The sequence below is a fragment of the Lytechinus variegatus genome, chromosome 2, assembly GCF_018143015.1.
Source record: "Lytechinus variegatus isolate NC3 chromosome 2, Lvar_3.0, whole genome shotgun sequence".
NCBI classification, from domain to species: domain Eukaryota; kingdom Metazoa; phylum Echinodermata; class Echinoidea; order Temnopleuroida; family Toxopneustidae; genus Lytechinus; species Lytechinus variegatus.
In genome coordinates this window covers 19,112,350-19,140,131 of record NC_054741.1, presented here as the reverse complement: position 1 = coordinate 19,140,131, position 27,782 = coordinate 19,112,350, and the positions used below count along the sequence as shown (strand labels likewise).

Here is a 27,782-nt window from a genome sequence, read left to right as displayed (position 1 = left end):
TAACCCCGTACTATTTTTTTTTCCTTTTCACACATGCCAAATTGTTATTGCTAACCCCGGATAAGGAATGCTTGCTTTTTACACACGAAACTCGCTAACCCCGGACTAGTGGTTTTTGTCGATCATTCGTAGTACAAGTGCTTCACTCGTACACTTTTTACACACGCTACAATTTCCTTAACCCCGTACTATAGGTGGGGCCAAATTGCCATTTAGCCCCACCTATAGTACGGGGTTAAGCTTAGCCCACTTTCGTTTTACACATGCGATCTTAACCCCGTACTATTGCTCTTAGCACCGCAATTGGTGGGATAACCCTGCTTTTTTGCAGGGCCAAATAATCACGTACTATAGGTGGGGTTAGCCCACTTTGCAAAAACGCTGTGTAAAACGAAAGTGGGCTAAGCTTAACCCCGTACTATAGGTGGGGCTAAATTGCCATTTAGCCCCACCAATAGTACGGGGTTAAGGAAATTTTAGCCTGTCTAAAAAGGGTATATTTCATGAAAATGTTACGGCTATGGGTATAAAGCCCTCTCGCGTCCTGTTCACAAGTACTGACGAGGAAAAAAAAACCCGCAGACCATACCCTTGTGCGTATAAATGATAATACACACATTCACGGGATTCACAAACGCTTTGCGAAGGTTTTGCAAGGATGCGGAAGAAGATTTGAATTATATTTAAATTACTCGCAAACATTATATTGCAGGGATTGAGAGTAAATCTAGTATTGCAGTTAGGGACCAAGCAAATTCTGGATTTAGTATGAATCCCAAAAAATATATATTCTAAAAATCTCGAGAGATTTGGATTTAAATCCTTAGTGAGATTTTAAAAAATGAATCTGTAGGATTCAATAGAATCTAAAATTCGAATGGCACCAATGACGACAGTCCACATGGATTTATTTTAAATTCCTGCAAGTGAGAGTGAACATTTTATATGATAGTGGGTGCGTCGTGGTCAAATGGGTTCGAAAATCGTCTTTCAATCAGAGGGATGCGAGTGTAAATCCAATCCATGGCGTGTTTTCCTTCAGCAAGATATTTACCCACATTGTGCTGCACTCGACCCAGGTGAGGTGTATGGGTATACCCGGTCGGAAGATGTTCCTCAAATGCCTTTTTTTTTTGGGGGGGGGGGGTATTTGCGTCCTTGCAATACCTTCGCAAAGCGTTCGTGAGCACCGGCCGTGGAAACGGCGATTTAAAGATAAATTCCAGTTTTGGTAATGATCTCAAAATGACTTTTTACATAATCTAATATAATGACCACCCAAGTGTCTGTTTGTATGAATAAAAAAATTGTGCCAAAGGATTCTGGAAGAAATTGTGTAATTGCTGAGAAATAAGCAAAATATAAGCGCGGATTCGGTAACTTCCCGTCGGGTCTTCATTCCAGTAAAAATAATACTGTCCCACGTGTGCCTATCTGTGTTGATGATCTTCAGTGTGAACATTTTTCAGCATAGATTTCACAAAGTTCAGTTTATGTAACTTTACCAGATCTAGATCCTCGATGATATACTGACAATTAAGCCTGGTTTTACAGACTTTCTCATGAAATCAGTGTTTACTGCAACTACTGGAATTTCTCTTTAAAGCACTTACTCATGACTTTACGGGCGACTGGAACATTCAGTAGGGCTCTTAAAGGACAAGTCCAACCCAACAAAAACTTGATTTGAATAAAAAGAGAAAAATTCAACAAGCATAACGCTCAAAATTTCATCAAAATCGGATGTAAAATAAGCCAAGTTATGACATTTTAAAGTTTCGCTTATTTTTAACAAAACTGTTATATGAACGAGCCAGTTACATCCAATGAGAGAGTTGATGATGTCACTCACTCACTATTTCTTTTGTTTTTTATTGCTTGAAATATGAAATATTTTTATTTTCTCGTCATTGTCATGTGAAATGAAGTTTCATTCCTCCCTGAACACTTGGAATTCCATTATTTTAACATTTTGTGCTTCAGGCAAATAGGTCCTAATCATCATATTCGTAAATATTGAAATATTGTATAATTCAAACAATAAAAAACAAAAGAAATAGTGACATCACCGACTCTCTCATTTGGATGTAACTGGCTCGTTCATATAACTGTTTTGTTAAAAATAAGCGAAACTTTGAAATATCATAACTTTCTTATTTTACATCCGATTTTGATGAAATCTTCAGCATTGTGCTTTGATTTTTCTCTATTGATTCAAATCAACATTTTTCTGAGGTGGACTTGACCTTTAAGTATCCCGGCATTCAGCAATAGAGTGTGCATAAAGTCATTCTGAAGAAGAGCTTTATGAAATACCCACCCGGTGGGTGTTTCATAGAGTCGTTCGTGAGTTACGAGCGAATTTAAGAACGACAGGGGATCATAGAGATGTACATTGACTATAGATCTCTATGCTGGGGATCTTTTCTTACGCGCTAAATGGTCACGCGATCAAGTTTTAGTGTAGACCACTTACCGCAAGAAAGGATCACCAGTAAATCGTGATACGCGTTCGTAACTTATTTCCGACCTTTCGTTTGAGGACGCGTACGCTTATTTCGAACGGTAGTTCATTTTGGGAGAGACTTTTGGGCCCGTCGTCATGGTCGTAAAACTCCGTCCTGTAATGCAAATTGTGTGACATGAGATTTTTTTTTTCGTTTCGCATCTGGAACGGAAACATTCAATTTGCGTTTCGTGTGCAAAATTCTGGTTGCTACTATGGTAACAGCGATATATCTGATTTAGGACGACTTTCCAAATCCAAATTTGGTTCCTCCCAGAGCTCGAGAGGCCGCCCGGGGGACCCACTTCCATTGAATGGTGGATACCAGGCGCGACCACACGTAAAAAGGGAAAGAGTGGGTATACGTATAGGCCTATGTAGCGTTATGAGGGTGTGAGAAACAATGATTAAAATACTGAAAAGAGATATATTTCCACTACTTGTAGGGTGTCACAACCCAAATACTTGTTGAGAGATGCATTTTCATAATCTGGAAAAGATCTTCCCTTGTTTAGGGTGCTTTTCGAAACCCCATGGTCGCGCCTGGTATCCACTCATCAATGGAAGTGTACCCCCCGGCAAACCCCCATTTCTGCGGAAAAGTAAAACATACTGCCCATTGCATTGTGTGCTAGAGGCATATCGTTTATGTAGAAGGTGCTGGCAAAAGAAAAAAACTCCGCAAATTTAGACGGTTTATGGCCTGTTGCATGCTGTGTACATGTCAACGCTGGAAAATGTTCGGCTCGAGAGGTGATCTGACCCATCGAATCGATTGCCAGTGATCCACAAATAATGCACATTAAATGCAATATCGATTCGATGGACTGTAATGATCTATATCTAAGCCTTAATTCGGTAAGTTTTTCCTTACTCAAAATGTACTCGATTTGTTTGAAAAACCATTTTCTTATCCATGTCATAATCTACATTTCGCATGTCTCCAGCCAGCTGGAGTCATAGCCATGATACAGGTACAGTCCCGCCGCGAGCTTTGGCAGGCAAATGGCATGGCATGCTGGTATCGTATGAAAGTGCTTTGCACACGAAAAGCAAGATCTATAGGGCCTGTAACACAAAGCTTGGCAATGATTGTAAAACAGTTTTCTACGTTTGATTGTATTGAATGTAATGTATAATCAATCTAGAAATTCGAGTCTATGATTGTTAACTTTTGAGTTACCCGACTCTAATCTCGCGTTGTAGAGATTTGCGAAAGGTGCCTATTAAATTTATGAAACACACTCCTGTGGCCTGTAACACAAAGCTTAGCAATGATCGTAGAACTTTTTTCTACGATTGATCGCATTGACTACAATGTACAATCAATCTTAGAAATCAAGCGCACGGTTAATCGCTAACCTTTGTGTTACGGGACCCAGGTCACATCAAACTACCTTCGTCAGAATATCGTGAAAACCAAGAACGGGGACTGCGGTTGCGTCCCGCAGCCAATATTAAGCCGCTGGAGAAAATCACTCTTTGAATTTTACCAGTGATTCAGATCAATGCCAAGAGAAAGGCCGGCAAAATGAGGTTTCGAGAACTAGGTAAAATGATAACAAGAGAGCCCAACGTTATGTATTTTTATCATTTATTTCCCCAACAAGGAAGAGTAATAAAAATGTTTTCACACAATGGCAACACGCAAAATGAATTAAATTCACGTAAAACAGGCTATACAAAAATTTACAAAATGAACGGTACAAATACTTAAGTGTCATAAACACGTTATTCAATAGACAGTTTACATACACAGTGCAAGTAACATTTCATATTTCACATTTTACAATTTAGTACTGTGGTTAGATCTTAGTTAGAACATTATCAATGAAGCTAAAATTAAATAGTTACATTCTATACTGCTATACATTTCCAATTCTATACTTCTAGACCGAATGAAAAGAATTCGCTGAAAAGCGTATACAGGCAGGCATATTTGAAAAAAAAAACAGAATCAATCTGCATAAAATGTTAGAGTCTCGATAGTATTGTGTGAGAAAAAAAACTCCATTAAAATATTTCAGATATTAAAATAAAAGGGGGGGGGGGATTGAACAAAGTTATTGCTGTCCAAGGTAGCAAAACACTAAAATACATACACAAGGTTCTCAATGTGAGACACACGTATTATTAAGTTGGACAAATACACATTTGATTAGAAAGCAATTGATCTACAAAAACTATACATATGTCGACATATACAAGTCTATACTTTCTTGTAGGCTCTGGCTTAAGCGAGATGGAGATTGATAAAGAAAACACCCCCTTAGAGCCGACGTCAACAGTCAGGCTTGTAACACGACAAATTAATATATTCATAACGAGCTTTGATAACACGAAGTATATCGTGGCTAAGATTCTTGCGACTTTAAAACTTAATTAATATCGACGAAACACAGATGAAACGACGCGTGTCTTTAAATAAATGAGTAACACAAGAACTTGGGAATTTGTATTCACAATAATAATTAAAACAGAGAATATGCTACTCCGCAAACTGATCAAGGAAAGTTTTCATGAACACGTTAAGTAATGCCCATCACTTTTGAAAGACGATTTGATGTGTACAATATTTGACATACGTTGATATATGTATACACACTATCATACATAGGAACTGTGCAAAAGGATATACATACTACATTTTACAAAATACAAATATGGTTATTTTATAACCAATCCCACAACCATTTATGTTCAATATTTAAACTCTATACAAATATTGAGGCCACATACACCAATTATTTGATTGAAGACCCTTTGAACCGACAGAAAGTGAAAAAAAGCGCGAAAACACTGTACTAGAAGAGAGAAGAAAACAAAAAACAGATGCACCAAAATCACAAGACAACACGTTCGGATGAAGATGGTCCAAACAATAATCATACATTATACATTTTTATTCACGATTTACACATTAAGAGTCTGCTTTTGCTTGAATCTTCTATTTTTGCTTGGGGGGGGGCTGGATAAGAAAAACATTAGTCTGGAGTATATCCCATTGTATAATTACATATAAAAGGCTATGGATATTCCAGGCCTGTTGGCTTTAGCTTTGACTTGACCAGAACTTAAAAGTGATTTAAAAGAACATATTTAGCATATTCAGTCATGCAGCGGCGAATTAAGGCAGTGTATATTCATATAAATTCACATTCCGTTCAATTGGTAATTTCCATTACGTCATAATCCATAACAAAGTTGTTCATGATATCCTAACACATCGACAGTGTGAAGTAGTCAGCACATTTTCAATAATTGAATTTTCATTTCAATTTTCTCTCGTCAAATAGGTCTTTGGCCAACAACAACCAAAACCAATGCAGTCACACAATTCGGACATCACATACGATTTATTCTTCGAAACCAGAATAATTGAGAACGTGTTGTCTTAACAGAGAAAGGATATATTATATAGCATATCAATAACGGCGGAGGAAATATTTTCGAAGGCATTGGCTCTCATGCATCGCTGTGTCAGACGCATTCCGAGTGACGAGAATGATTCGTTAATAGGTACAACCAGGAGATGGAGTGGTAATTAATGATTAACCATTACCTTGTGTAAAATATTCAATCATACAGAATTCCTTTTAAAGGTCAAGTCCACCCCAGAAAATGTTGATTTGAATCAATAGAGAAAAATCAAACTAGCATAACGCCGAAAATTTCATCAAAATCGGACGTAAAATAAGAAAGTTATGACATTTTAAAGTTTCGCTTATTTTTCACAAAACAATGATATGCACAACTCAGTGACATGAAATGAGGCGGTCAATGATGTTCATCACTCACTATTTCTTTCGTTTTTTATTGTTTGATTTATACAATATTTCATTTTTTACAGGTTTTGACAATAGGTAACAACTCGACTGAATCATATAGTTTTAAGCAATGCTAGTTCCAACTGTTCATGGTGAATCAAGCGTTGTTTCACTTGACAATGAGGAAAAAATTTTTATGTAATAGAATACAAAGAAATAGTGAGTGGATGACGTCATCAGTCTCCTAATTTGCATACCGACCAGGATGTGCGTATAACTGTTTTGTAAAATTAAGCAAAACTTTAAAATGTCAAAACTTTCCTATTTTACATCCGATTTTGATGATTTTTTCAGTGCTTTGCTTGTTGGATTTTTCTCTTTTTATTCAAATAAAGTTTTTGTTGAGGTGGACTTGTCCTTTAATACCTTTGGTTAAAAAAGAAATTAATTATTACGTACAAATACAATTTACTAAGGTGTGTTTTCACGGGCATGCCAATATTTTGCAAATGATAATGTACAAAATACAATGGCAATTCCTACATTCGGACTTATTGCTTTAACCCTAATAAGACTGTGGGGAGGGGGGGGGGGGCTGAATGAGCCCACCCTATCCACAGTTTTCGCGATAAATCCGCCGCTTTTTTTTTAACGCGTCGCTCACAGACTTTTTACTTTCAAGTCTCGCGCGACTTTTGAGACCAAAATTGCGACCCCCGGGTACGCGGTTCTAAAATTACGCAACATTTCGTTAGAGAAAATTATAACAGACGCATTTTGTGCAGCAAACTCTCGCTAAAATTGCGCGTAGGTCGGATAGGTTTTGATGCTACGCAAATTGGTTGCAGAAAAAAATTATTGGATAAGTGATAAGTTTCCCGCATTACGAGAGGTTTTACCTCGCGTTATATTTTTCGTCATCTACGTCATATACACAGGATCTTCTCAAGATGTAAGCAAAGTCTCCGCAGATTCCTAGTAAATCCCAATCCAGATGATCGTGAAAGTTTGTTGAATGTCTCACCCAAGCCACGAATTTCGGGTTTTCACGGGGCAGGCAAATGATTTGCGAAGGACGCATTTTCTGCTGCAAAATGAGCGCGCAGGTTCGTAAGCTTCGCAAATCGGGTCGTTATTTTTAGTTATGGGAAAATGTCCTAATATGAAATTTCTCGAGAATGTTTCCCGCATTCCGGGGCTTTTTTGTATTCATTTTAGCTTCGTAATATGCGCAAGACCTACGCAGGTCCCGCACGATATTCGTTTAGTCTTCACAAATCCTCAGCCAGTTTACGAATTTTTGCATATTATCTCGTGCGACCAGCGAAGTTCGCCCGGTTGTTCCCGACTTTTCTACGAAATTTTTCAGAAATTTGGTGACAGGACCAAACCATGTGACATAGTGCTTGATTGGGTGACGTCCGCACGAATGTTGCACCATGTCGCACTGCGTTCACTGCCCCCAACTTGGACACATTGCGTTCACATGACATGTGTCGCTGAACATGTTGAATATCTGCAAGAATATCACACATGATTCTCAGAACTTTCAGCATTTTTCACTTCTCGGTCGCATTTACTTCGTGTATTTCAGGCACACAGGCTGATCCAGGGGGGGGGGGCATTGGCGGAGCAAAAAAAAAAGAAGAAAAATACGAGGATGAAGACGAGTAAATAAAATAAGAGAAGACTTGGAAAAAAAAATCTTTCATGGCACTATATAAAGTTTTCGCTCCCCCTTCGCACTCGCATTGCCTGTTAGGCAATTAACATATCTTGCTCAATATGGAGCTTAAAATATCAAGTTTTGAATTCAATATACAAAACATATTTCAAATCGGAAATCGAACGTTCATTAGGCTTATACAAATTGATTTTAAAAAAAAAGTGCTCTGTAAGAATATCAGTTTTATGGTCTGGATATCAACATTTTCGGCTAGCGCTGAGCGCTCGTAAAATTTGTTAGGTAGGCCAAGCTATCATTTTTGTGTTTTACATAAAGTTAGCAAAATATCCCTATTCAGGTCTGAATGTCGAAACGTATCAGCTAGCGCTGCACGCTCGCCTTGTGATTGGTGAGTTAGTTATAATTATCTCAATATTAATTATACAACAAAATACTTCAATTCTCCATTTTATGACAGTTTATAAAAATTTCGGCTCGCGAATTGCGCTTGCATTAATGTTGAAATAAATTTACTCGTGCATCCACGACTGCCGCAACAGATTCGGACCAAAACTTCTCCGATTTTGGACTCGCTTTTTTTCGACATTCGTCTCCTTCGCGAATTATTCGCATGTCAGAGGCTTCACGGCCGTGCGAATTAGGTTAGAAAAATGATTTGCTTTTAAATGTATACAGAACAGGCAATAATATCACGTTACTTTTGAACCGCGTAGGCCCCCATGACTTGTGATGAGAAAATTTTGACTGAACCCGAGTTAAAAAAAAAATGGTCATAAAAATATCCATGTGATTGCCTTGGGAGTTGCGGGCATATCGCATAAAATGTTGAGGGGGAACCCAGTGTAGCAAGGGCTACTACCCCTTAAAAGAAAAAAAAAGTGGGAGTGCTATTGTTGCCCACTGTCGATCTTTTCGGCAGGATTTCAAAGATGGAAATTTCTTGCGAACGTTTTTCACGGCCATTGAAAGGACAATGAAGGAGGCTCTCAAATGTGTGAGCAAAGTTGATGGACTTTCAGTGCATAAAATACTAATGTTGGATTCGACACGTATCATGTTGTTGTTCTTCCTTCGCGTTCGTTTCCTCGTCACAATAACCCATTATACGGCTATACATTTATGAACAATGCGAGCGTCAAAAAAGGAAAGAAATAAAGACGAAGGAACAAAGTCCAACAGTCGCATTTTATGCTTCCAAAGATTATCAAACAATTTGCAGGGTTTGGAAGCTTGCCAAATTTTCGCAGGCGTAGTGCCCAGCGTTCCAGGTGGGTGTTTCATGAAGCTTTTCGTAAAGTTGCGCACAACTTTACGGACGACTGGAACATGTTCTTAGGTCATAAATCAATTATACAGTGCGTATCAAAAAAAGTTTACACTTTGAAAAAGACCTGGGAATTAAAAAAATATACAACATGTGGGTATTTTTTCACATATAATCTTAGGTTTGGGTCTCATCTATCCAATGAAAGTAAAAGTTTTGACAGAATGTTACACTTGAGTGAGCACTGTCCATTTTTGTAAAGCTCGCAGAAATCTGTTTGCGCAGAAATGCTCGTTTTCACGCTGTGTCAAGTGGAAAGGGAGAAATCAAACTTACCCTGCGACACATTTCCCTTGCACTTTTAGTCAATTGAAATAAAACGGATACATTCAAGCATCTTATAACAATTTTGCCGCCCAAATTGACATTTCAACACTTAAGAAGCATAACCTTTAACCTTTTTGTGCCAGCTGGATCTTAGAACATAACTGAATCTGAACAAAAGTTCATTTAAAGTGGGTTTATATTTCATTTTTCATTTAATACTTGTTTCTCCACACTTTTCCCAAGCTTGACAATGATTATCAAAATGAAAATCAAGCCTTAGCCATTTCATGTAAATTACAGCTCAGTGTAAAGCAAATATCGTCAGGATGGCCTCGGTGTGTGGGGAAGTGGGGTGGGGCGCAATGCACTCTTCGAAGTGTTTTTGGCAAGGAAACAAATTTAAAAAGGTAGAAGATATCTTCAAATCAATTTTCTTAGCTAAATTCCACATGTTCTTCATGATTAAGGTCTACTTTTATCTGCATAACTATTTAAAAGTTCTGCGCAAATCATTTTTCACTAACTTTTCAAAAGTGAGTGGTGCTCACTCAAGCGGAAATATTTTTCGACAGTTATATCGTCATTTGCTTAAATGGATCTGTACCAATGTTAAAGTGTGGAAAATCTTCAGGAAATTACAAATGTATAATTTTACAGGATTTCTTCAAAGTGTAAACTTTTTTTTGATACGCACTGTATATATACAGCTGGGATATCACACAGCGCAAGAAAGGATCACCAGTCGTGCGTAAAGTCATTCGTATCTTACCAATAGCTTTATGAAACACCCACTAGGTCGTATTTTACGCTTCCAAAATTTATCAAACAATCACATAGTTTGGAAGCTCGCCAATTTATCGAGGGCAAAGGTGCCCGGCGTGCGTCTTTTTTTCCCCTACCGTTACTGCGTAAAATTGCAGAACTTCACTCAGGAAGCGACTAGTGCGAGAGGCTATTATCAATATAGAGAATATGATGTTTTATATGTTCTATCACATATGCCCATCAATAACCATGTAAACACTCAAGTGTCTGGTTGAAATACATTTCCACTACACGGAGCTTGCAGGGTCTGAATAATAAAGTCTGCCTGTAGACATTAGGGTCTGAATCATACAACTATGCAGACTCGTATAGCACCATATAATTCCACGTGGGCTCGTCATACTAGCAAATAGAGTCTGTGTGCAAAGACTACGCCATGTGCGCTGAATTTGAGAACGAGCTGCCGGCACGAGCCGAAGTACAAATTTGGCAGTCCAAACGCATGCGCACATGGGTTTATTGCGCATTAAAGTACGGAAAAAAAATTCGCGCCAGCGACTATCCACAGAAATACAATATTCGTTGGGCCTATCGACAGGGGCGTCGGAATCTAGTATTCGCTACTTCCGGAATGGCTTGGGCGATAAGAATATATTATCTGAAAATTAGCAGGCCTATAGCTTTCATGTCGACAAAAATGTGCGGGTGTTTCTATTTCTACATTTGCATTCTCCGAAATATATTAAATGTTAGCCCATGTTAATGAAGACGCCACGAACATCATGCGCGTTCTGAAGCGGCTTTGCGCAATGAAGAAAGCTGCCAAAATCATTGCAAATGTGAAGCACAAATCTATACCAAGAGAGCATATTCAACACGAATTCAACGAGGTAGGAACGAAAACCCAAATGATCTGATGATCGTTTCGAACGACTGCGCGTGTGTGACGATGCTTTGGAGCATACACGAATTGTAGGCTATAATAGACCTACAGAATGACACAATTTCATTTTTTATTGAAATATAATTTTGTCGTCACTCGACGTATCCTCGCCTGAACAGTTTGCGCACCGTGAAAACTAAAAAACACCTTAGCCTAATTTAGAGCTTACCATCTCCATCGTCCAGATGTATCACTACTATGTAGATCATCTTACTGTCACTGGTATATGCAGTCCAAACATGCAGCATCTCTTAGCCAATTGTCTCTTTACGTCACGAGATTTAGCTTTATCAGATTTAGTTGCAAGAGAGAAAAAACATGGAAAAGAAAATATCACGGTTGTTCAATCGTTATATTCAATTAAAACGCGGATGTTATGTTACTTCACCCATAGGATGCATTGTCTACAAAATACGAAAGCATAATTATGTATCACATCATCACTCTTCTCACATTAAAGGAAAAAAATTGATAATTCATTTCGTCTGATGATACTCCGCGTTAGCCTCACAAATACCCCAACTCTGGCCAAGATTTAAACCACCATTGCGGTCTGGTGTACCATCTATAACTCTATCAACATTGTCGCGATTTTGAAATAGTCGGCTATTTTACCACTAATATAATGCGCCTTTACGTGCTATTATTCAGAGCCCAAGTTCAGAAGTGAAATTGCCATTATTCCGTTGTAATTTCATCAAAATCAAAAAGTTAAATTCACACCGATTCATCCCTAAATACATGCATGGATATTATAGACTTGAAACTGTCTCAAGTTCATAATAATAAAATGAAGAATAAAAAATACACAAACTGTTACACCTATGATGTGATAAATTACAGACAATACAATTAACACCTATCGTCACCCATGGAATTATAAAAATGTTACCAGACTTTACGAGAGAACAATACAGACACAGAGCACCTCTCCTGATCGTGTACGATAGCGTACGTGGAAGTCGGGTAGAATATATTGCCGTAGTTATTCAAGCACGTATGGATCCCACCGTTTCCATGGATTTCTTAATCAACAGATCCGTAAATGGTTCCTAGAACGAGTTCAAAACCTCATTAATGTAAACGTGAAGACAAACCAATAATAATAACATTTATCCAATCGATGTAAATCTACGTATATGTATTACATAAAAAATGCACACACGACTACGTGTTAACGACTGGATACGAACACAACACGAGCTAATACACCGAGGTGCTTTAAAGTCCAGCGCACACCACACGATCCAACGAAGATGCGATTTTGGAACAAATATCGCATTTTGCATTGAATATGCAATTTTCAAGAAGTGAAGTTCGGTATAATACTCAGAATACTAAATTAAACTTCTGATTTGCTGCATGTCTTGTAGTCAGAGTAAACCAAAGTACACATCGGCATCAAGTCGGTGCCGATAAAGACGTCATAACGATTTTGACATGAATACAATTTTAGCATTCATACCACTATTGGGAACTTTGACCGGTAAGATTTTACAGGTTGTAATGTTCATATCAAATGCTACGGTATTCTTTGAAAATCGATCAGCAACGGATCGTAAATGTGCGCCGGGCTTAACCCTCTTCCAATCAAATCTCGTACCTAGTTTTGCATCTACTTCCCGATCTACTCTTGTCTGCAATTTTTTTTCCATACACTTAAAAATATTTTTAGTCATATATGAACACATGGATATATTCATGTATTCTTCTTGGTTTGACACGTGAAATAAATATAAATATGCAATCAAGAGCCCATGTACGAGTTGTACGACCTTCCAGCAGTCAACTCTCTATTAATCATTCAGGTCTAAATTTGAATCGTAACACATTCCAATCTTTGAAACCCGGATCAGAGGGGAAATTAGGTTTAGAGTTCGGATTGTAATAGTTTTTGTTCAGAATAATGTAAAGATATGGATTAGGGTTTATTTAGTTTTGGACATGTTGGAGGTTAGGTTTTTGCAAATGTCATGGAACCTGAAATATACATTAGTTTGAGACTTTTTAAAACAAGTTTCCAAGCAAGCATGGTGCAAAAAGCTCGAACATAGTTTCAATTTCTTTTGTGATCATGATCAGCTCCCAAAATAAAATAAAACAAATAAAACGGATATGCAAACATAAAGTAAATAAAAATAAAAATGGGGAGGGGCAAAGAAAACCCACGCACAATGTGAGACAAAGAAAATCTAAAAATTCCACCATTTTGCCCCAGAAATTTGATAAAGTCACGATCACCAAATAATTCATAACTGAATTATGGCAACCTTACGAACTTTACAACTCTTTTTCAAAATCAGATAAAACACATAGCTTGCATGCAAAAATAATCTTTGATATTCACTTTTTGAAAGAAAGCTTCTGTCGACAATACGATTAAAATTTTCTGGTGTCTGTTTTAAAAATAGAACGATTAACAAATAACTTATTCATTATAATAAATGACGAGGTTTTGACTTCTGAACGAACCCATGGCTATGTGATATGTTAGACTGAACATTGGGTTAAATATTAAGACATAATCGATGTTGTCGTTCCCCTGGTAAAACCTTTAACAAAGTGCTATTACTACGATTACAATTAACGTTGCTGCGCAACCATGCAAAATAAAATATACTTTAAGAATAATACGTGCATTTTTTAAAAGCAAAAATAAAGACCATTTTTTGTTGTTGCAAAATAATCGTGTTATTAACCCAAATACACATTTTTTTGGCATCCCTTGAAGGCAATATATAAGTGAATAAATAAACAAATCAGACAGATATTAAGTTAAAAAAAGGAATGAGAAATACAAAATTGCAATACAGTTGAAAATGAAATGACACTACCCCCTCCCCCGCCATTTTTGGGGTGGAGGTTGAGGTGATTGGAGTTATTTGATAGAGTTGCAATAATTTGCGATCTTGTTTAGGATTGCCCGCAAGGCATATTCACTTAATTTTGTATCAATTAATCTATCTTTTAAGGCCACAGCTGATATACATTTGCAAAATATGCTACAATAATTTTCTGCTGGTTTGTGCCCGCACCACGGTATTAGATATAAAGTAGGTTGCTTAGATTTTTTTTTTTAATTTTAAACAAAAATTGTGCACATAGGGAAGGAACACCCGATAAAATGAGAAAACTGCAAGTAAAATCCCCATCAGATCGTGAAAATTTGCACCAAATACTATTTTTTTTTAATTAACAGAAGATCCTTTAAATTTTTGCAGAAAGACAAGATTCCATTTCGAATTTGTAAAGCCTGAATAGGAAGTGTAGCTAATTTGGCCCCATAGAGATATATCTCTATGTTTGGCCTCCCTTTTCATGACCAAATTGGCAAAATAATCTAAGTCGATTTTGCATTTGACCTTTAGACAAAACATTCTATCTAATAGTGCAGAGTACAAAGTGCTCATAAAAACATTTAAAATCTGAAAATGTACTTACATAGGATGCCGTTTCTACATTCCAAATAGTCATATAAATATGATAGTCCTTTAGATATGAATGAGGTTACAGGAATAAAACAGATACTCTGTTAACGTATGTTGAAATAGAATCAATAATTCATAATTGTAGGAATGAAGGGTCCCTTAAAAATGATGTCAATAAGGTGATAAATACAATTTTGTAAGAGCTTAACAGGAATTCATAAAACTTTAAGCGAGTCAAGTAGACATATTAAGTGAATGATGAAAATCTGATTTCTTGGAAATGTTTCTACATGATTCAATGTAAATACAATTTCTTAGTCAAGAAAAAGAGAGAAAAAGGTTGCTTGATCCTAGCAGTGTACAGTGCGTCCCAGAATAAACTAAACCGAGATTTAGCGATTATTTATCATAACTTAATCATAAATAGAATAGACAATGACCTACCAATTTAAAGCTTAGAATCTCCTCTTTCATCTGATATTACTTAGGTTATTTCTTATTCACGCATGAGTGAGCAAAAAGAATTTGAAGAAAGGATACCAAAAACTCATTTGGAGGGGGGTATCTGGGATTCAAAAAGAAAACCACATTTTTGAAAAGTTCAATATCTTCTCTTTAATTTGGTACCTCAATTACAGAAAATGGTCAAGAAATAAAAAAGTTCTGGTCATTTAAAATAAGGCTTGTATTTCCATAATTTCATGAGATGTGTTTTCACCGCTTTCCCAAAGAAGCTTTCGCATGGTGAACAATAGATTTAATGCATGGCTGATCGTCAACAAAACGGAGTGTCGAGTGAGTTTGAAAGCCAGCCTGTAAAACCTCTTCATTTTATGAAATTACTGAAATTCAAGCCTTATTTCAAATAACTAGAACTTTCTTATTTCTCAACCATTTTCTGTAATTTAGGTATCAAATTAAAGAGGAGATATTGAACTTTTCAAAAATGTGGTTTTCTTTTTGAAACCCAGATACCCCCCGCCAAATTAGTTTTTGATATCCTTTCTTCAAATTGTCTTCGCTCACTCATGCGTGAATGAGAAATAATCTAAGTAATATCAGATGAAAGAGGAGATTCTAAGCTTTAAATTGGTAGGACATTTGTCTATTTTATTTATGATTAAGTAATGATAAATGATTGCTAAATCTCGGTTTCATTTTTTTCTGGGACGCACTGTACAGTTAAATTGATTGTGACCCACATGACATTGATTAACAAAATAATAGGTCACCCTTAATCCAAGAAATCATGTGCTTCAGAACGAATAACTCACACATCATTCAACCTAAAATAATTCTACTGATTCAGCAGACACATATATCACACTCTAAGGTTTTGGCAGATGACCTTTCAGTTTCTGATGCCTACGCAATGTTCCCGGTGTTTTGAATGATAGATTGCATACCTTACATATGTTGGGGAAATTCTGACTGTGGCGGTCCAGGTGAGCCTTGAGAGAGCTGAGGACTTGGTAGCGTACACCACATATCTTGCACGCAAACTGCTTCTCTATCCAATGGTCATTCAGATGATCCTTCACCTCTTTCACCGTTGAAAACCGACGACTGCAGTCTCTGAATGGACAACAACCACCTTTCAGTTCCTTTGAATGTGTTTTGTTGATGTGATACACAAGAGGACCTGGTGCAGAGCTACAAAAATCACACAATCGGCATCTAAAATTCTGCTTCTCATTGTGATGAATTCTTTGATGTCTCGCGAGTGATATTGTATCGGGAAAATAATGATCACAGTGAAGGCAATGGTCTGTTCCTGTCCTTTGCATGTTTGATATTTCCTTTGATACATTAGTGTTCCTACGAGGTCTTACATGTTCAAGAGATGGCTTGATCTTGAAACTTTTTGTACTCCGTCCTTTTCCACCAGGTAGTGAGGCACTGACTTCGTCATTCAATCTTGCAAGTTGATCAGGAATACTAGCGACATTGTTCGACTTAATAGCTTTGATACTGTACTTATGAAAGTGTTTTTCGTTTACATGATTTTTCATTTCATGCCGAGAAGTGGTTGCAAACTGACAGAATGTGCATTGTTTCATTACAGGAATTGCTTTACTAACCATGGAAGTCTTTTTGCTTCCCCTTGGTCTTCCCCTTTTACGAGGTCCACATGGATGTGCAGGCTTTGCCACATCACTGCCTGTCTTTGCTGCAGGGATCTTTGAAGGAATCGTTACATCAGACTGCAAGAAGGATGCTTCATGGGCCCGCTTGAACCGCTTCTTTGGGCATTGACTCATTTCACTCAATGACTGAACATTCATTGGGACATTAAATTGGGACTGTAGTGGGTTATTTTGCACTTGTAAATTAGATTCTGCAGAAGTGACTACAATGTTGGAAGTTGAAGAACTTCTTGTTGTACTTTGGGGTGGAACAGACGAATCAGCAGGAGGGAGGTTGATTTCCAAACCAACAGCTGGACTAACTTTACTTGAATATTCCAAATTGCCAGAGCTAAGCCTTACTTCGGTATCATCACTTCTTGTTCTTCGGAGCTGACTCAATGACTGAACATTCATTGGGACATTAAATTGGGACTGTAGAGGGTTATTTTGCACTTGTAAATTAGATTCTGCAGAAGTGACTACAATGTTGGAAGTTGAAGAACTTCTTGTTATACTTTGGGGTGGAATAGAGGAATCATCAGGAGGGATGTTGCTCACCAAACCAACAGCTGGACTAACTTTGCTTGAATATTCCAAATTGCCAGAGCCAAGCCTTACTTCGGTATCATCACTTCTTGTTCTTCGGAGCTGACTCAATGACTGAACATTCATTGGGATATTAAATTTGGACTGTAGTGGGCTATTTTGTATTTGTAAATTAGAGTCTGCAGAAGTGAATAAGATGTTGGAAGTTGAAGAACTTGTTATACTTTGGGGTGGAATAGAGGAATCATCAGGAGGGATGTTGCTTTCCAAATCAAAAGCTGGACTAACTTTATTTGAATATTCCAAATTGCCAGAGCTAAGCCTTGCTTCGGTATCATCACTTCTTGTCCTTTGGAGCTGACATGGCACATAGGAAATTTTGCCTTGAGCAATGGGTGGTGTCCTGGCACAGCAACTTGACTCTTTTCTGTGATGAACCTCTAATGTTGACTTTACAGAGGCATCGTGTACATGCATCTTCTTGGCAATCGATGTGAGATCAATAAGTGGAATACTTGAAAGAGTACTTGTAACTGGAATGGCAAATTTATTATAAGTTTTTGCAATTTTCAGGCCAGGTCCTTCAGAAGTCAGCCCATGGTGCAGCAGATCTCTAAAAGCATGAGGTCCTCCAGCTCTATCCATATACACATTTCTATCTATAGATAAATCTATCACCTTTTCACTTCTCTCTTGGTAATTTACAGGGATAGATGAATTGTCAGCATTGACAGGGAGTCCAAGTTTAATTCTAAGCAAATCAATATTGACATCTTGTCTTGGAATATTCTGATCTTGAGGAGATATGCCTTCTGCACTTCTATTTTCATCTGGAATGCAAGAGTTAATGGAAGAAGACAAATCTGATGAACCACAACTCAGTACTACAGGATCTTGAGGTTTACCTCCATTCACGTCCACACCCCCTTGTACATCTACAACTACAATATCACTTCCCGGCTCTTCAGAATGTGATCTTCGAAGAGTTTCCTGCTTGCGGCTTTCTTCATGGACATTGTGAGGGACCTGTGCTGCATTTTGCTCTTGTGATTCAGTGTCACATAGTATTGGCTTGCAAGACAAATCAAGAGGAGCTGTAGGGTTTTTGTCAACATTTGACCTTGTTCTTCCTTTACAGGTAAGATCAAGAGGCACATCTTCTTTAGCACTACAGTTATTTGAGGAAGAGTGTAATATTTCTGTTTGCCCTGGAAGAGGTGATTCACTTATTATGTGTGGTGTAGATGATGGAGTACATCGACTCCTTGGTGTTGATGTTCTTGAAAGAGGTGTTGATGGAAGTTGAGACTGGTTTGTAAAGATATCACTTGTACTTGTGGTAGTTGATACAGGAGTAGGAGTTCGGCTGTGCATTCTTGGAGTAGGAATACTTGATGTCATGTTGTGGAAGCTGCTAGGAGCACCTGCTAAAAAGCTACTCTGACTGCTTTGCGGCGAGTGTGGATGAAACAACTCATGTTGGGCATCAACTGTATTCCTTATCTGGCTGACATGTTCCATCATCAATGGATTTTGTAAGTGACTGTCTTGTGCGTGGTTTGGAAGTTGATGTAATGCTGTGGATGTTTGTGAGGGTTTCTGAATCAGTGCAGGAACCTGGTTGAGTCTGGTATTCTCATGAATATGTGGGGATTCCAGAGGTGGAATGCCAGAAGTCCGGGTGCCAAACTGGTCTAGGTTGACCAGGTAATTTCTCATGCTTTTTGCTCCATTTCCACCATGAAGTTGCCTCAACAATAAGAGCATTTCATCTCGATCCATATTAGCCTTGGAAATACTCATGCCAGTATTGGAATGAGGATGTTGGAGGGTTGGGGTGAGCTTTCTAGCATGTTGAAGATTTTGTTGGATATTCAAATGAGTTGAAATTTCTGTCTGTGGTACGGGAACATAACCATCAGGATAGACAGCAATAAGCTGTTTCTCTGGCCCTTTAGCAGTAAAAACTGGAATATTCTCTGCATATCCTAACTGATTGTCAACAGGCAAGTATCCCACTTTGCTTTTCTCTGCTTTCTCATGAATTTGCCCCATGTGCAGGGTCGTTGGATTTCTTTGGAGATCATCTGCACATGGAGGGCTAAACGTTCCAGCTGTTGCAACCCTATTACCATGCGGCTGTAGCCTATCAATATCTCTGTGACCTACTCCAGTGGAAATGTTGCTGCTGTTCAGTGCTCTAGAATGATGGAGGTTCATTTCACCAGGTAAAGTTCTTGGAGGAAAGTGTTGAAATTGTTCTTGGTAAGTTTGTACTTGGAGAAAAGGCAATGCAGAGTTATGCCTGTTTGCTGCGCCCTCGTGTTTCTTTCCTACTTCGATCTGTGACTGCCTCTGTTGATTTAAAGCCAAATCTCTTTCTGATGGAAGAATAGCTGAATACACATTCTGATTAGAAACAATTTCTTTGTTGGTTAGGGGCAGGTGACTTTGGGGGAACTGGTTTTGTGAACCTGGCGCAGCAAGCCTCTGTTTATTGAGTAGGTGTTGTTTAAGCTCTTTGCAGGCTCCAGATGGATTCCTATACGATTGCCTCACATGCATCATTTGCAGCGCAGATTGTGGAAGAGAGTGTGGTGACTGTTTTGCATGCGGTAGATAAAATCTGTTATCTGATATAGAATGTCCAATATTAATGTTTGGTCTGAAATGACTTTTGTCTCTCCTAGGTGTACCAAAGAATGTTGCTTTATCCCGGGTAATATGTGGCACTGTCTTAGCACCTCTGCTCCCTTTTCCAGCTGTTTTTTGTACTGAATGCAAGTTTGTACTCTCTCTTATGACATTTTCCATGCCTTGCCATGGTGGATTTGATGGCTGAATTTCTTCCACAAGAGTAACATCTTGGGGGTTTGGCAGACTTACAGATGGGAGTGAAATGTCTACACGTGATGCAGGACTTCCAGCTGTTACTGGTACATTACACAATTTTTGGTCACTTGGAGGTATGCTGGGAACGTCATTAATCAGTATTGGATCATCAACTGAAGTGACTGTGACCATGTCTTCAGCATCTCCTATAACCGGCTCACAAAGTTTATAATCGTCGCTTTTCGGTCTCTTATCTGAATCAGAAACTTCCTGTACTTCTTCATTAGTTGAAATTGGGTCAATTCTTCCAGATAGAGGATGAGTTTCAAGAGGAACAGATTCCAGATTGGTTTCTATAGATTGATTGGTTTGAGTATCTGGACAATGTAGACCATTGAAAGCGGGGGATGAAATGCTAGCCATTTGTAGCATTTCCGGAGATTTTGGTGCCTCTGATTGTTCAATTCCATCTTTTTCATCTTCTAGAATTTCTATGCCCATGTGGTTTCTTGATTCCCTGGTATCACAGGATTCGCTATCAATGGTTTGTTTTTGGAGAAGCAATTTGGGGTTTTCATCTTTATCTACCTCCATTCTTTCTACCAGCTTTATAGTAGTGTCAGCAGTCTCATTTACAAATATGTCCTCTCTATCAGCTCCAAGATCGGTTTTGAGATGGCACTTCTGTTTAGTGTCTGTTTGTTTTGGTTTGCTTGGTTCATGACGTTTCTTGTGTTTTTTACTTCTGCTTTTCTTATGGTGTCTTTCTTTAGATCTTTTCCTCTTCTTTACCTTCCTGAATGTTACAGTCCATTTGCATGCAGTCAGTGTATGTTTTATGTCTGTTCTTTGTTGAGATGTTGTTGGATTTGTCATGTCTGGCACAGGTGAGGATTGATGTTCTTCAACCTCGACAACATTACCAACCATGCCTTCACTAGGATCATCCCAATTATCTCCATCACTGAGTGGATAAGCTATAGTTGCTCCTCCAGAACTTGTTGTAGACATAGCATCCTCTTCATATCCCCCTACTGTTTCTTCACAGGCAATAGACAACATGTCCATTGTTTCATCACCTGCAGATGCTCCCAAGAACATATTGTTATTTTGGTAAGATTCTTTACTAGCATCAATAAGATTAACTAGCTCTTCAGACATTTTAGATGGTTCATTCAGAAGATTATTTCCAAGCTGGACAGTATCAGTCGGAGTTTTTGAACCTTCATCATGACATGGTGTTTCAGCTAATATAGTTTGATCTTTTGTAGCCGTTTCTTCAGGACATTCCTCTTCCAGGTGTTCTGTTGTAAAGTCATTTTGAATTTGTTCAAGTGTGGTCGATTTCTGGTCTTTCAAATTTAACTGCAAGGACAGTTGATGATCTGCAGACTGACCTTGCACCTTCTCCTGGCTCAGTGTATCTTGTTCTGAGGACAGACTGGATTTCTTTAAGGTATCAATGAATAGATTACATTGTGATAATGATACCATCTGCGAGTTGTGCAAGTCAGATTCATTTTGAAAGTCTCCGGATAGTGAATTGACATTTTCCATGGTGTTCTCTGCCACTGTAGCTCCTTGTAGTTCAATACTCTGTGAAGTGTCCAAGGAAATGTTTGGTTTAGGACTGCTGACTGAAGATATTTCATTGACATCAGGGCCAAGTGAGGAAAACTCTAGAGGTTTCTTTTTTTGTTCATGTAAGTCCACTGCATTGGAACGGTTTTCATGGCTTGTTGGTACAACTTCAATTATACCCTCTGTAGACTCTAATGTCCCTTGCAATTCTTCACTAACTGGGGAGGTTGCATGTTCAACAATTTGATCTTGCAGGACGCTTACATTTGAAAGTATCTCCACCATCATATCTGATATGATCTCAGTGTCACTATCTACATGATCACATGGCTGTCCTTCTGCTTTGGGACGTGTATGTAGCCTGATATCTTGCACTTGCTGCAAATCACTGTCCTGTTTCTCTTTCTCAGATTTAGATTCCTCAATATGCACACTAGAAGGAAGATTTCCCCCACAGTCATTTCCATCTTGAGTGGCTCTATCTACATGACCTGTTATATCATTCCCATAGGGTGGTGTGAATTTAGTAGTCAGTTTCTTCTTTCCTTTACAGCATTTCAAATCTCCATCAGAAGAGTTGTTATGCAGTCCTTTAGATTCAGATACAGGAAGTTGTTCATGATATGAGCTATTGAAATTATTTGTATCAGCAGGATCTGATTCCGGAACTTGTACCATTTCTTCTCCAGGCACATTACTTTGGAGATGTTCCTTTTCAATCTCCTGTGGATTATTGGATTCCTCAGAACTCTCAACAATGCATTCTACATGTTTGTTCACTTCACTGTATTTTTCATCTGCAGATGCTATTGGGGAGTCCTTATTGCATTCTACCATCTTTCCAGCAACAAAGCATTGTACAGGAGCCTTCATGTCACTCATTTGTACATCCAGTCCTTCAATGTTGGAGTTCATACTGCTCTCTTCAGTACTATTTTTCTTACTAGATTGTTCATCTGGTTCTTCAAACTTTTTTTCAGCAGTACATTCTCCAAAAGTTATTTCTTCTATGATTGGATCCACAATACATTCTGTAGTACTCTCCATCTGCTCACTGAGTTTTCCATCTCTTTCTCCAATGGATTCTGCCGTATCTTTCATTTCACTGGATGACTTATCTTCTCCTTCGATTTGAAGGCCTAAATTACATTCTGAGGTATTGTTCAGCTTGAGGGATGGTTCATCTTGTTCTTCAACATTTTCGCCCACATCATATTCTGCAGAAGCCTTCATCTCCCTAGATTGTTCTTCTATTCCATCTTTAATTGGATCAACATTCCATTCTGCAGTACTTGTCTTGATGCATTGTTCATCTCTTTCTAACTTTTCGTCAACATTAGAATCTGGAATATCCATCATTTCACCAGAATTGATATCTTCGTTTTCCATCTCTGGGGACAGCGTGATTAATGCTGAGTGCAATTTATCCTGACCCAGATCTTGCGTATTTAGGCTATCTGGAATGTTGTTTGTTTTCTGGTCTATTTCTTTGTCTTCTTGCACCATTTCTATATCAGGTAGTCTGCATTCATTTTTTTGATCTGAGATGATAGTAATGTCATTTTTAGTGATATTACCTGGATTCCTGACTGATAAAGATTCTTCCATAGACTCTTGTGTTTTACAGACTTCTTGAATGGATGTATCATTTCCAGACTGTTCTTTCCTAATGTCAGCAGGAGCTGGAATCTGGACAATTCCAAGTGCAGTTGCCTGACTTGCAGTTCCAATCGTGGTTGACCAACTTGCTGTACGATCTTGAAATTCCAATATTTTTATCGGTGTAGAATTACCAGATGTTGAATTTCCTTGTAGTGATCCTGAACATCCCAATGGGTTGGGTGAAAGACCAAGATTTGGAAAGGAATTTTCATTCTGCTCTTCATCATATTCTGTTTCCTTTATTTCATTCAGCAGCTCCTGGCCATCATGGATACCTTCATTGCGGGAAGATGAATCACTAATTGTGACATGGCACGATGTGGATAGTTCCATGGGTGACTTTTCAGATGGATCTATGGTCATATCTTCTTCAGGAGTCTCAAACTCAAATTCATCCTCATCATCTTGAATACCAATATCTCCTTTCTGAATATCCTGATAAATTTCTTCAGCAGCATTAGTCATGCCAGTATTAGACTGTGGAAAATCTGGTACATCAGGCCAGTTCTTAGAAGAATCTTCAACAGAGACACTTTCTGATGGCTTCTCAAACTCTGAAATATCACCTGATGGGTTTTCGAATTCGAATTCATCTTCGTCATCATTATTGTTACTGGGCCAAGTATCATGAAATGCTTCTTTTTCCAGAATTGGTAAAGTGTCAGAAGCCCCTGAGTGTGGACTAACATTGGAAGCATGTCCATAATGACAACCTCCATAGGCTTCAAGATGAGGTATATCAGAGTCTGATAGACTCATCTGTTCTTGGTTGCAGTCTTCTTGTTGAATAAGTGTACTGGACTCGGTCTCTCCATTGTCTCTGACAAGATTAGAAGGTGGAGAATTCAAGCCTCCTCTAAGTGCCTGGAAAATGTTTTCCCTCTCCCTCCTCTGCGAAATAGAAGAATCATCACAAGCTGGGACTGGAATATCATTTTCATTGACTATTGAATTAACATCATCACCAAGAGTCTCAATGCTATTACACCCTGTATTGTTTGTAAGAAGCTTATCTTGGGACAGTGAAATAGTTTTTGTAATCCTGATTTGTGAGAGTCCATCAGATTCTTGAGTAAATGAATCTTCAGCATTTTCTTGACTGGCTTCAGTCATACTTTGACTGTACTCATTGCTACACAACAGATCTCTTCTATTTTCTGGAAGCAGACAAGGAGAACATGAGTTGGTCCTTTCTGGCAATTCTGAGGACTTGTCTATAATTGTCTTATCTTGATCAAAATTTGGCATATTTGGATGTGATAAAGGTGATGAAGCAACATCTTTGAAGAGGAAATCTTGAGTATATGAAGATGAAATGGTGCTCTTACTTGGGCTCTGACATGATTTCTGGTTGAAAGACTCTTTGTGAATTTGAAGTTTGTCATCTCCTGATATTGAGAGACATTCATTGGATCCCGGAGGTGTCAAACATGACACTTCATCATTCATCATCTGGTATTCCGATGATTTGTCCTTCCAGTCTGGTGTCTGCATAGCATTAGGAATATCGCCACTTTCATTTTCTACTGGATTTGGTTGTATATTATGTAATAACAAGACATCCATGTCATCTTGTCTACTTGCAGTTACTTTTGGAACATGCAACAGACTACAATCATCTTCCGTTCCATGATTTCTTTCTTCAACAACCTTTTCCTGTTGAATGGGCAATTCTGTTTCCACTAGTATTCTCGAACATTCACTTTCCTGATGTAGGCCGTTTCCTTTCCTGGCATTAAATACTGTCTGGGATTCTTTTCGACAATTTTTCTGTGATGACAAAATAGCCCTTGTGTTTTTGCGTGGCCTCCCACGGCCCCTTTTCTTAACAGGCTGCACATGATCTTGAGAAACGATAGAACAATTGTTTGATGCTTTAGTTTGTAGCTGGTTTCTACAAAATGTTCTACTTGATGAGACTGTCACTGGCTGGAACTTAGCTTTACGTTGTGCATGGCAATTCTTCTGCTTCGGTGGTCTGCCTCTTTTCCGTTGTAGCATCACTGGGGGAGGAGGAGGAGCTGGCTCACATGCACTGTCATTTGAGGAATCAGTGAAATCATACACACCTACAGAATCATTACACCAATTCTGACATCTTAAAGATGAGTTTGATAACTTTTTTTCTGCAGAACGATCCACACATAATGGGGATGAAGGAAGATTTTTAGGGAGACAAGTGTTTTGCACCTTTGACTTGCTCTTCAAGAGTTTTTTGGGTTTACTTTTTTCTTTAGCACAGTATGCTGAAGAAACGGTACTTGGTACATCTTCACTAGATTCTCTGTCAGGAGCCTTTTGACTGCTCTCCATTGAAATGACTCCAGGGTTACTGCAAGAGTCACTTGTAACACATTTTGAAATATCATTAATGGTTTCAAGGATTTCTGGAGGAATTTCTTTTGTTTTTAACAATTTCCCAGCAACGAATTTGGAATTTGCATTAGTTTTCACAGTGATTTCATCAATACTAATTGTATCAGATGATTTTCTTGTGATCTGTCCAATACTGTTGCCATATCTAGGAAATCTGGACAACCGTGACCTAGAATGAAGCAATTTTCTCAAGGGGTATTTACGAATGATCTGATGTTTCCCAGCTCGGGATCCAAACTTTGACTTTGGAAATGACTGACTTGTTTGGCTGGCTGCAGCATGTAAGCGACTTACAGGAGCTGCGATAGAAATTTCACTAAGTGCTTTGCCATGACCATTTAATCCATCTTTCCTTTGTCTATCCCCCTCTTTTGTTGGTAAGACAGTTGACTGGCAGTGTGGGGCTTTGGTAGGGCTTACAGCTTTCTTGGCATTAGCACCTACTGATCTAACCTTCTTTGGTGGCCTACCACGTTTTCTCTTGATTTGAACAGCCTGTTTGTCTGGGATCTTCTCTGAAGTTATAAGTGTGGCATTTACATTTACTGCTTCTGTTGATTCCAAGTTTGACTGCAACAGTTCACTTTCATTGTAAGTGCTTTCCAGTTTCCCATCCTGAAGAATAGATCGGTCCAAATCTGAGCCACCATTTGTCGTACGTCTGGTTTCAACCCCATTGTTTTTTATGATGTCTACTCCATTATTTCCACCTGCTCCTAAGTTATCTTGAAGCTTATGTCTTGAAACAAGATCGGGAAGGGAGAGGCGCAGCTCTTTTTTGAGACGAATGAGTGGAGATAGAAGCTTTAAGCTGAAGTTATCACTAAATTTTGATATTATGTCATCATCACTTATTCTCATTTGGTCATTCTTCTCCACCATTTTATTTTTATCACATTTTCTTTATGGTGAAAGTGTGTATAGTACTTTCTCTAATAAATCATTATTTCTCAGATATTTCTTGAAACTTCTTGAGTAGAATTCATGAAGAACAATGGCTCTTGAAAGATTCACAGTGTTTTCTCGTTTATTTTAGGCAGCATTCCTGCACATAGGAAAGAACAAAAAGAAGGGAAATTACAGGTAAACATTTTATATTTCTTTATCAAAATCATTTAGCCCTACATCCATTATTTCCAAACAATTTCACATAAGGTGGAACAGATCTGTGCATTTCAATGTTCTCACAGAATTGAAAGAATACAGCTTTACAAAATATTACAATCAAAATCAAGAAAAATGGCATCGTTATTAGTTCTATGATTCGAATAACTATGAATGGGTGATATTGTTAGGTACAGACAGAGCCTAAAACAGACAGATATTTACAAACACTTATTTGTGGCAGGTTATTACATGTAATGTGCTATTGCTTACTCTTCTTCAATTAGTATACTACTGCAATATAAGGCAATATCATTTACCATCTCGAAAACACAAATTCTTAACATTAAGGGTTCTAAGTATAGTAAAATTATTAGACTTACTAAATTCAACTTTTATTCTATTTTTTTCTGAAAGAAAACTATTGCAATATCAGTTTAAAAATTATCTTGTGTAGATACATCATTCACTGCATATTCCCCACAAATAACATGCACAAAGTACAGCATTACAGCACTGTAAGAATTACATTACTATATTGTCTCACTGAAGCATTTAATGTACTTACATAAAGTTTTTCCACAAAGATAAGTACAGAAAGTAAAAATCAGCAGATAAACCCCCAGTTTGAACAGCGTTAGTTACGTAGTATATAACATAGTTCTCACAGTTTCTATTCTAATACCACAAACAACAGTCATTCCCAAATTTCCATTTCAGTGCTTCAAGCAAAATCAAATAACTGAGCATCACCGAACCACAATAGCCACATTCTTTTGGTTTTGAAGAAAGGAACTGTTCATCATGCAAACAAAAATGCTATCTCTCTTCTACTTTACTCTTCTAGCATGAAGTAAATAAGTAA

The 27,782-nt window shown here is 38.0% G+C and overlaps 1 protein-coding gene across 14 annotated transcripts in view; it reads right to left on the bottom strand.

Moving 5' to 3' along the window:
- Positions 1-11,922: 11,922 nt before the first annotated feature.
- The window catches only part of LOC121407503, a 55,025-nt gene continuing 39,165 nt past the window's right edge, over positions 11,923-27,782 (bottom strand). For 11 of the 14 annotated variants that reach the window (XM_041598618.1, XM_041598621.1, XM_041598617.1 and 8 more), the window contains 2 exons: positions 16,094-26,858; positions 11,923-14,748 (listed from right to left, as the gene is read on the bottom strand). In XM_041598618.1, the coding sequence (XP_041454552.1) occupies positions 14,638-14,748; positions 16,094-26,695 (10,713 nt within the window). In that variant the 5' untranslated portion in view covers positions 26,696-26,858 and the 3' untranslated portion in view covers positions 11,923-14,637. Of the gene's footprint in view, positions 14,749-15,816; positions 26,859-27,782 lie in introns of those variants that run through there. The other 3 variants (XM_041598614.1, XM_041598628.1, XM_041598627.1) reach the window with 3 other exon arrangements.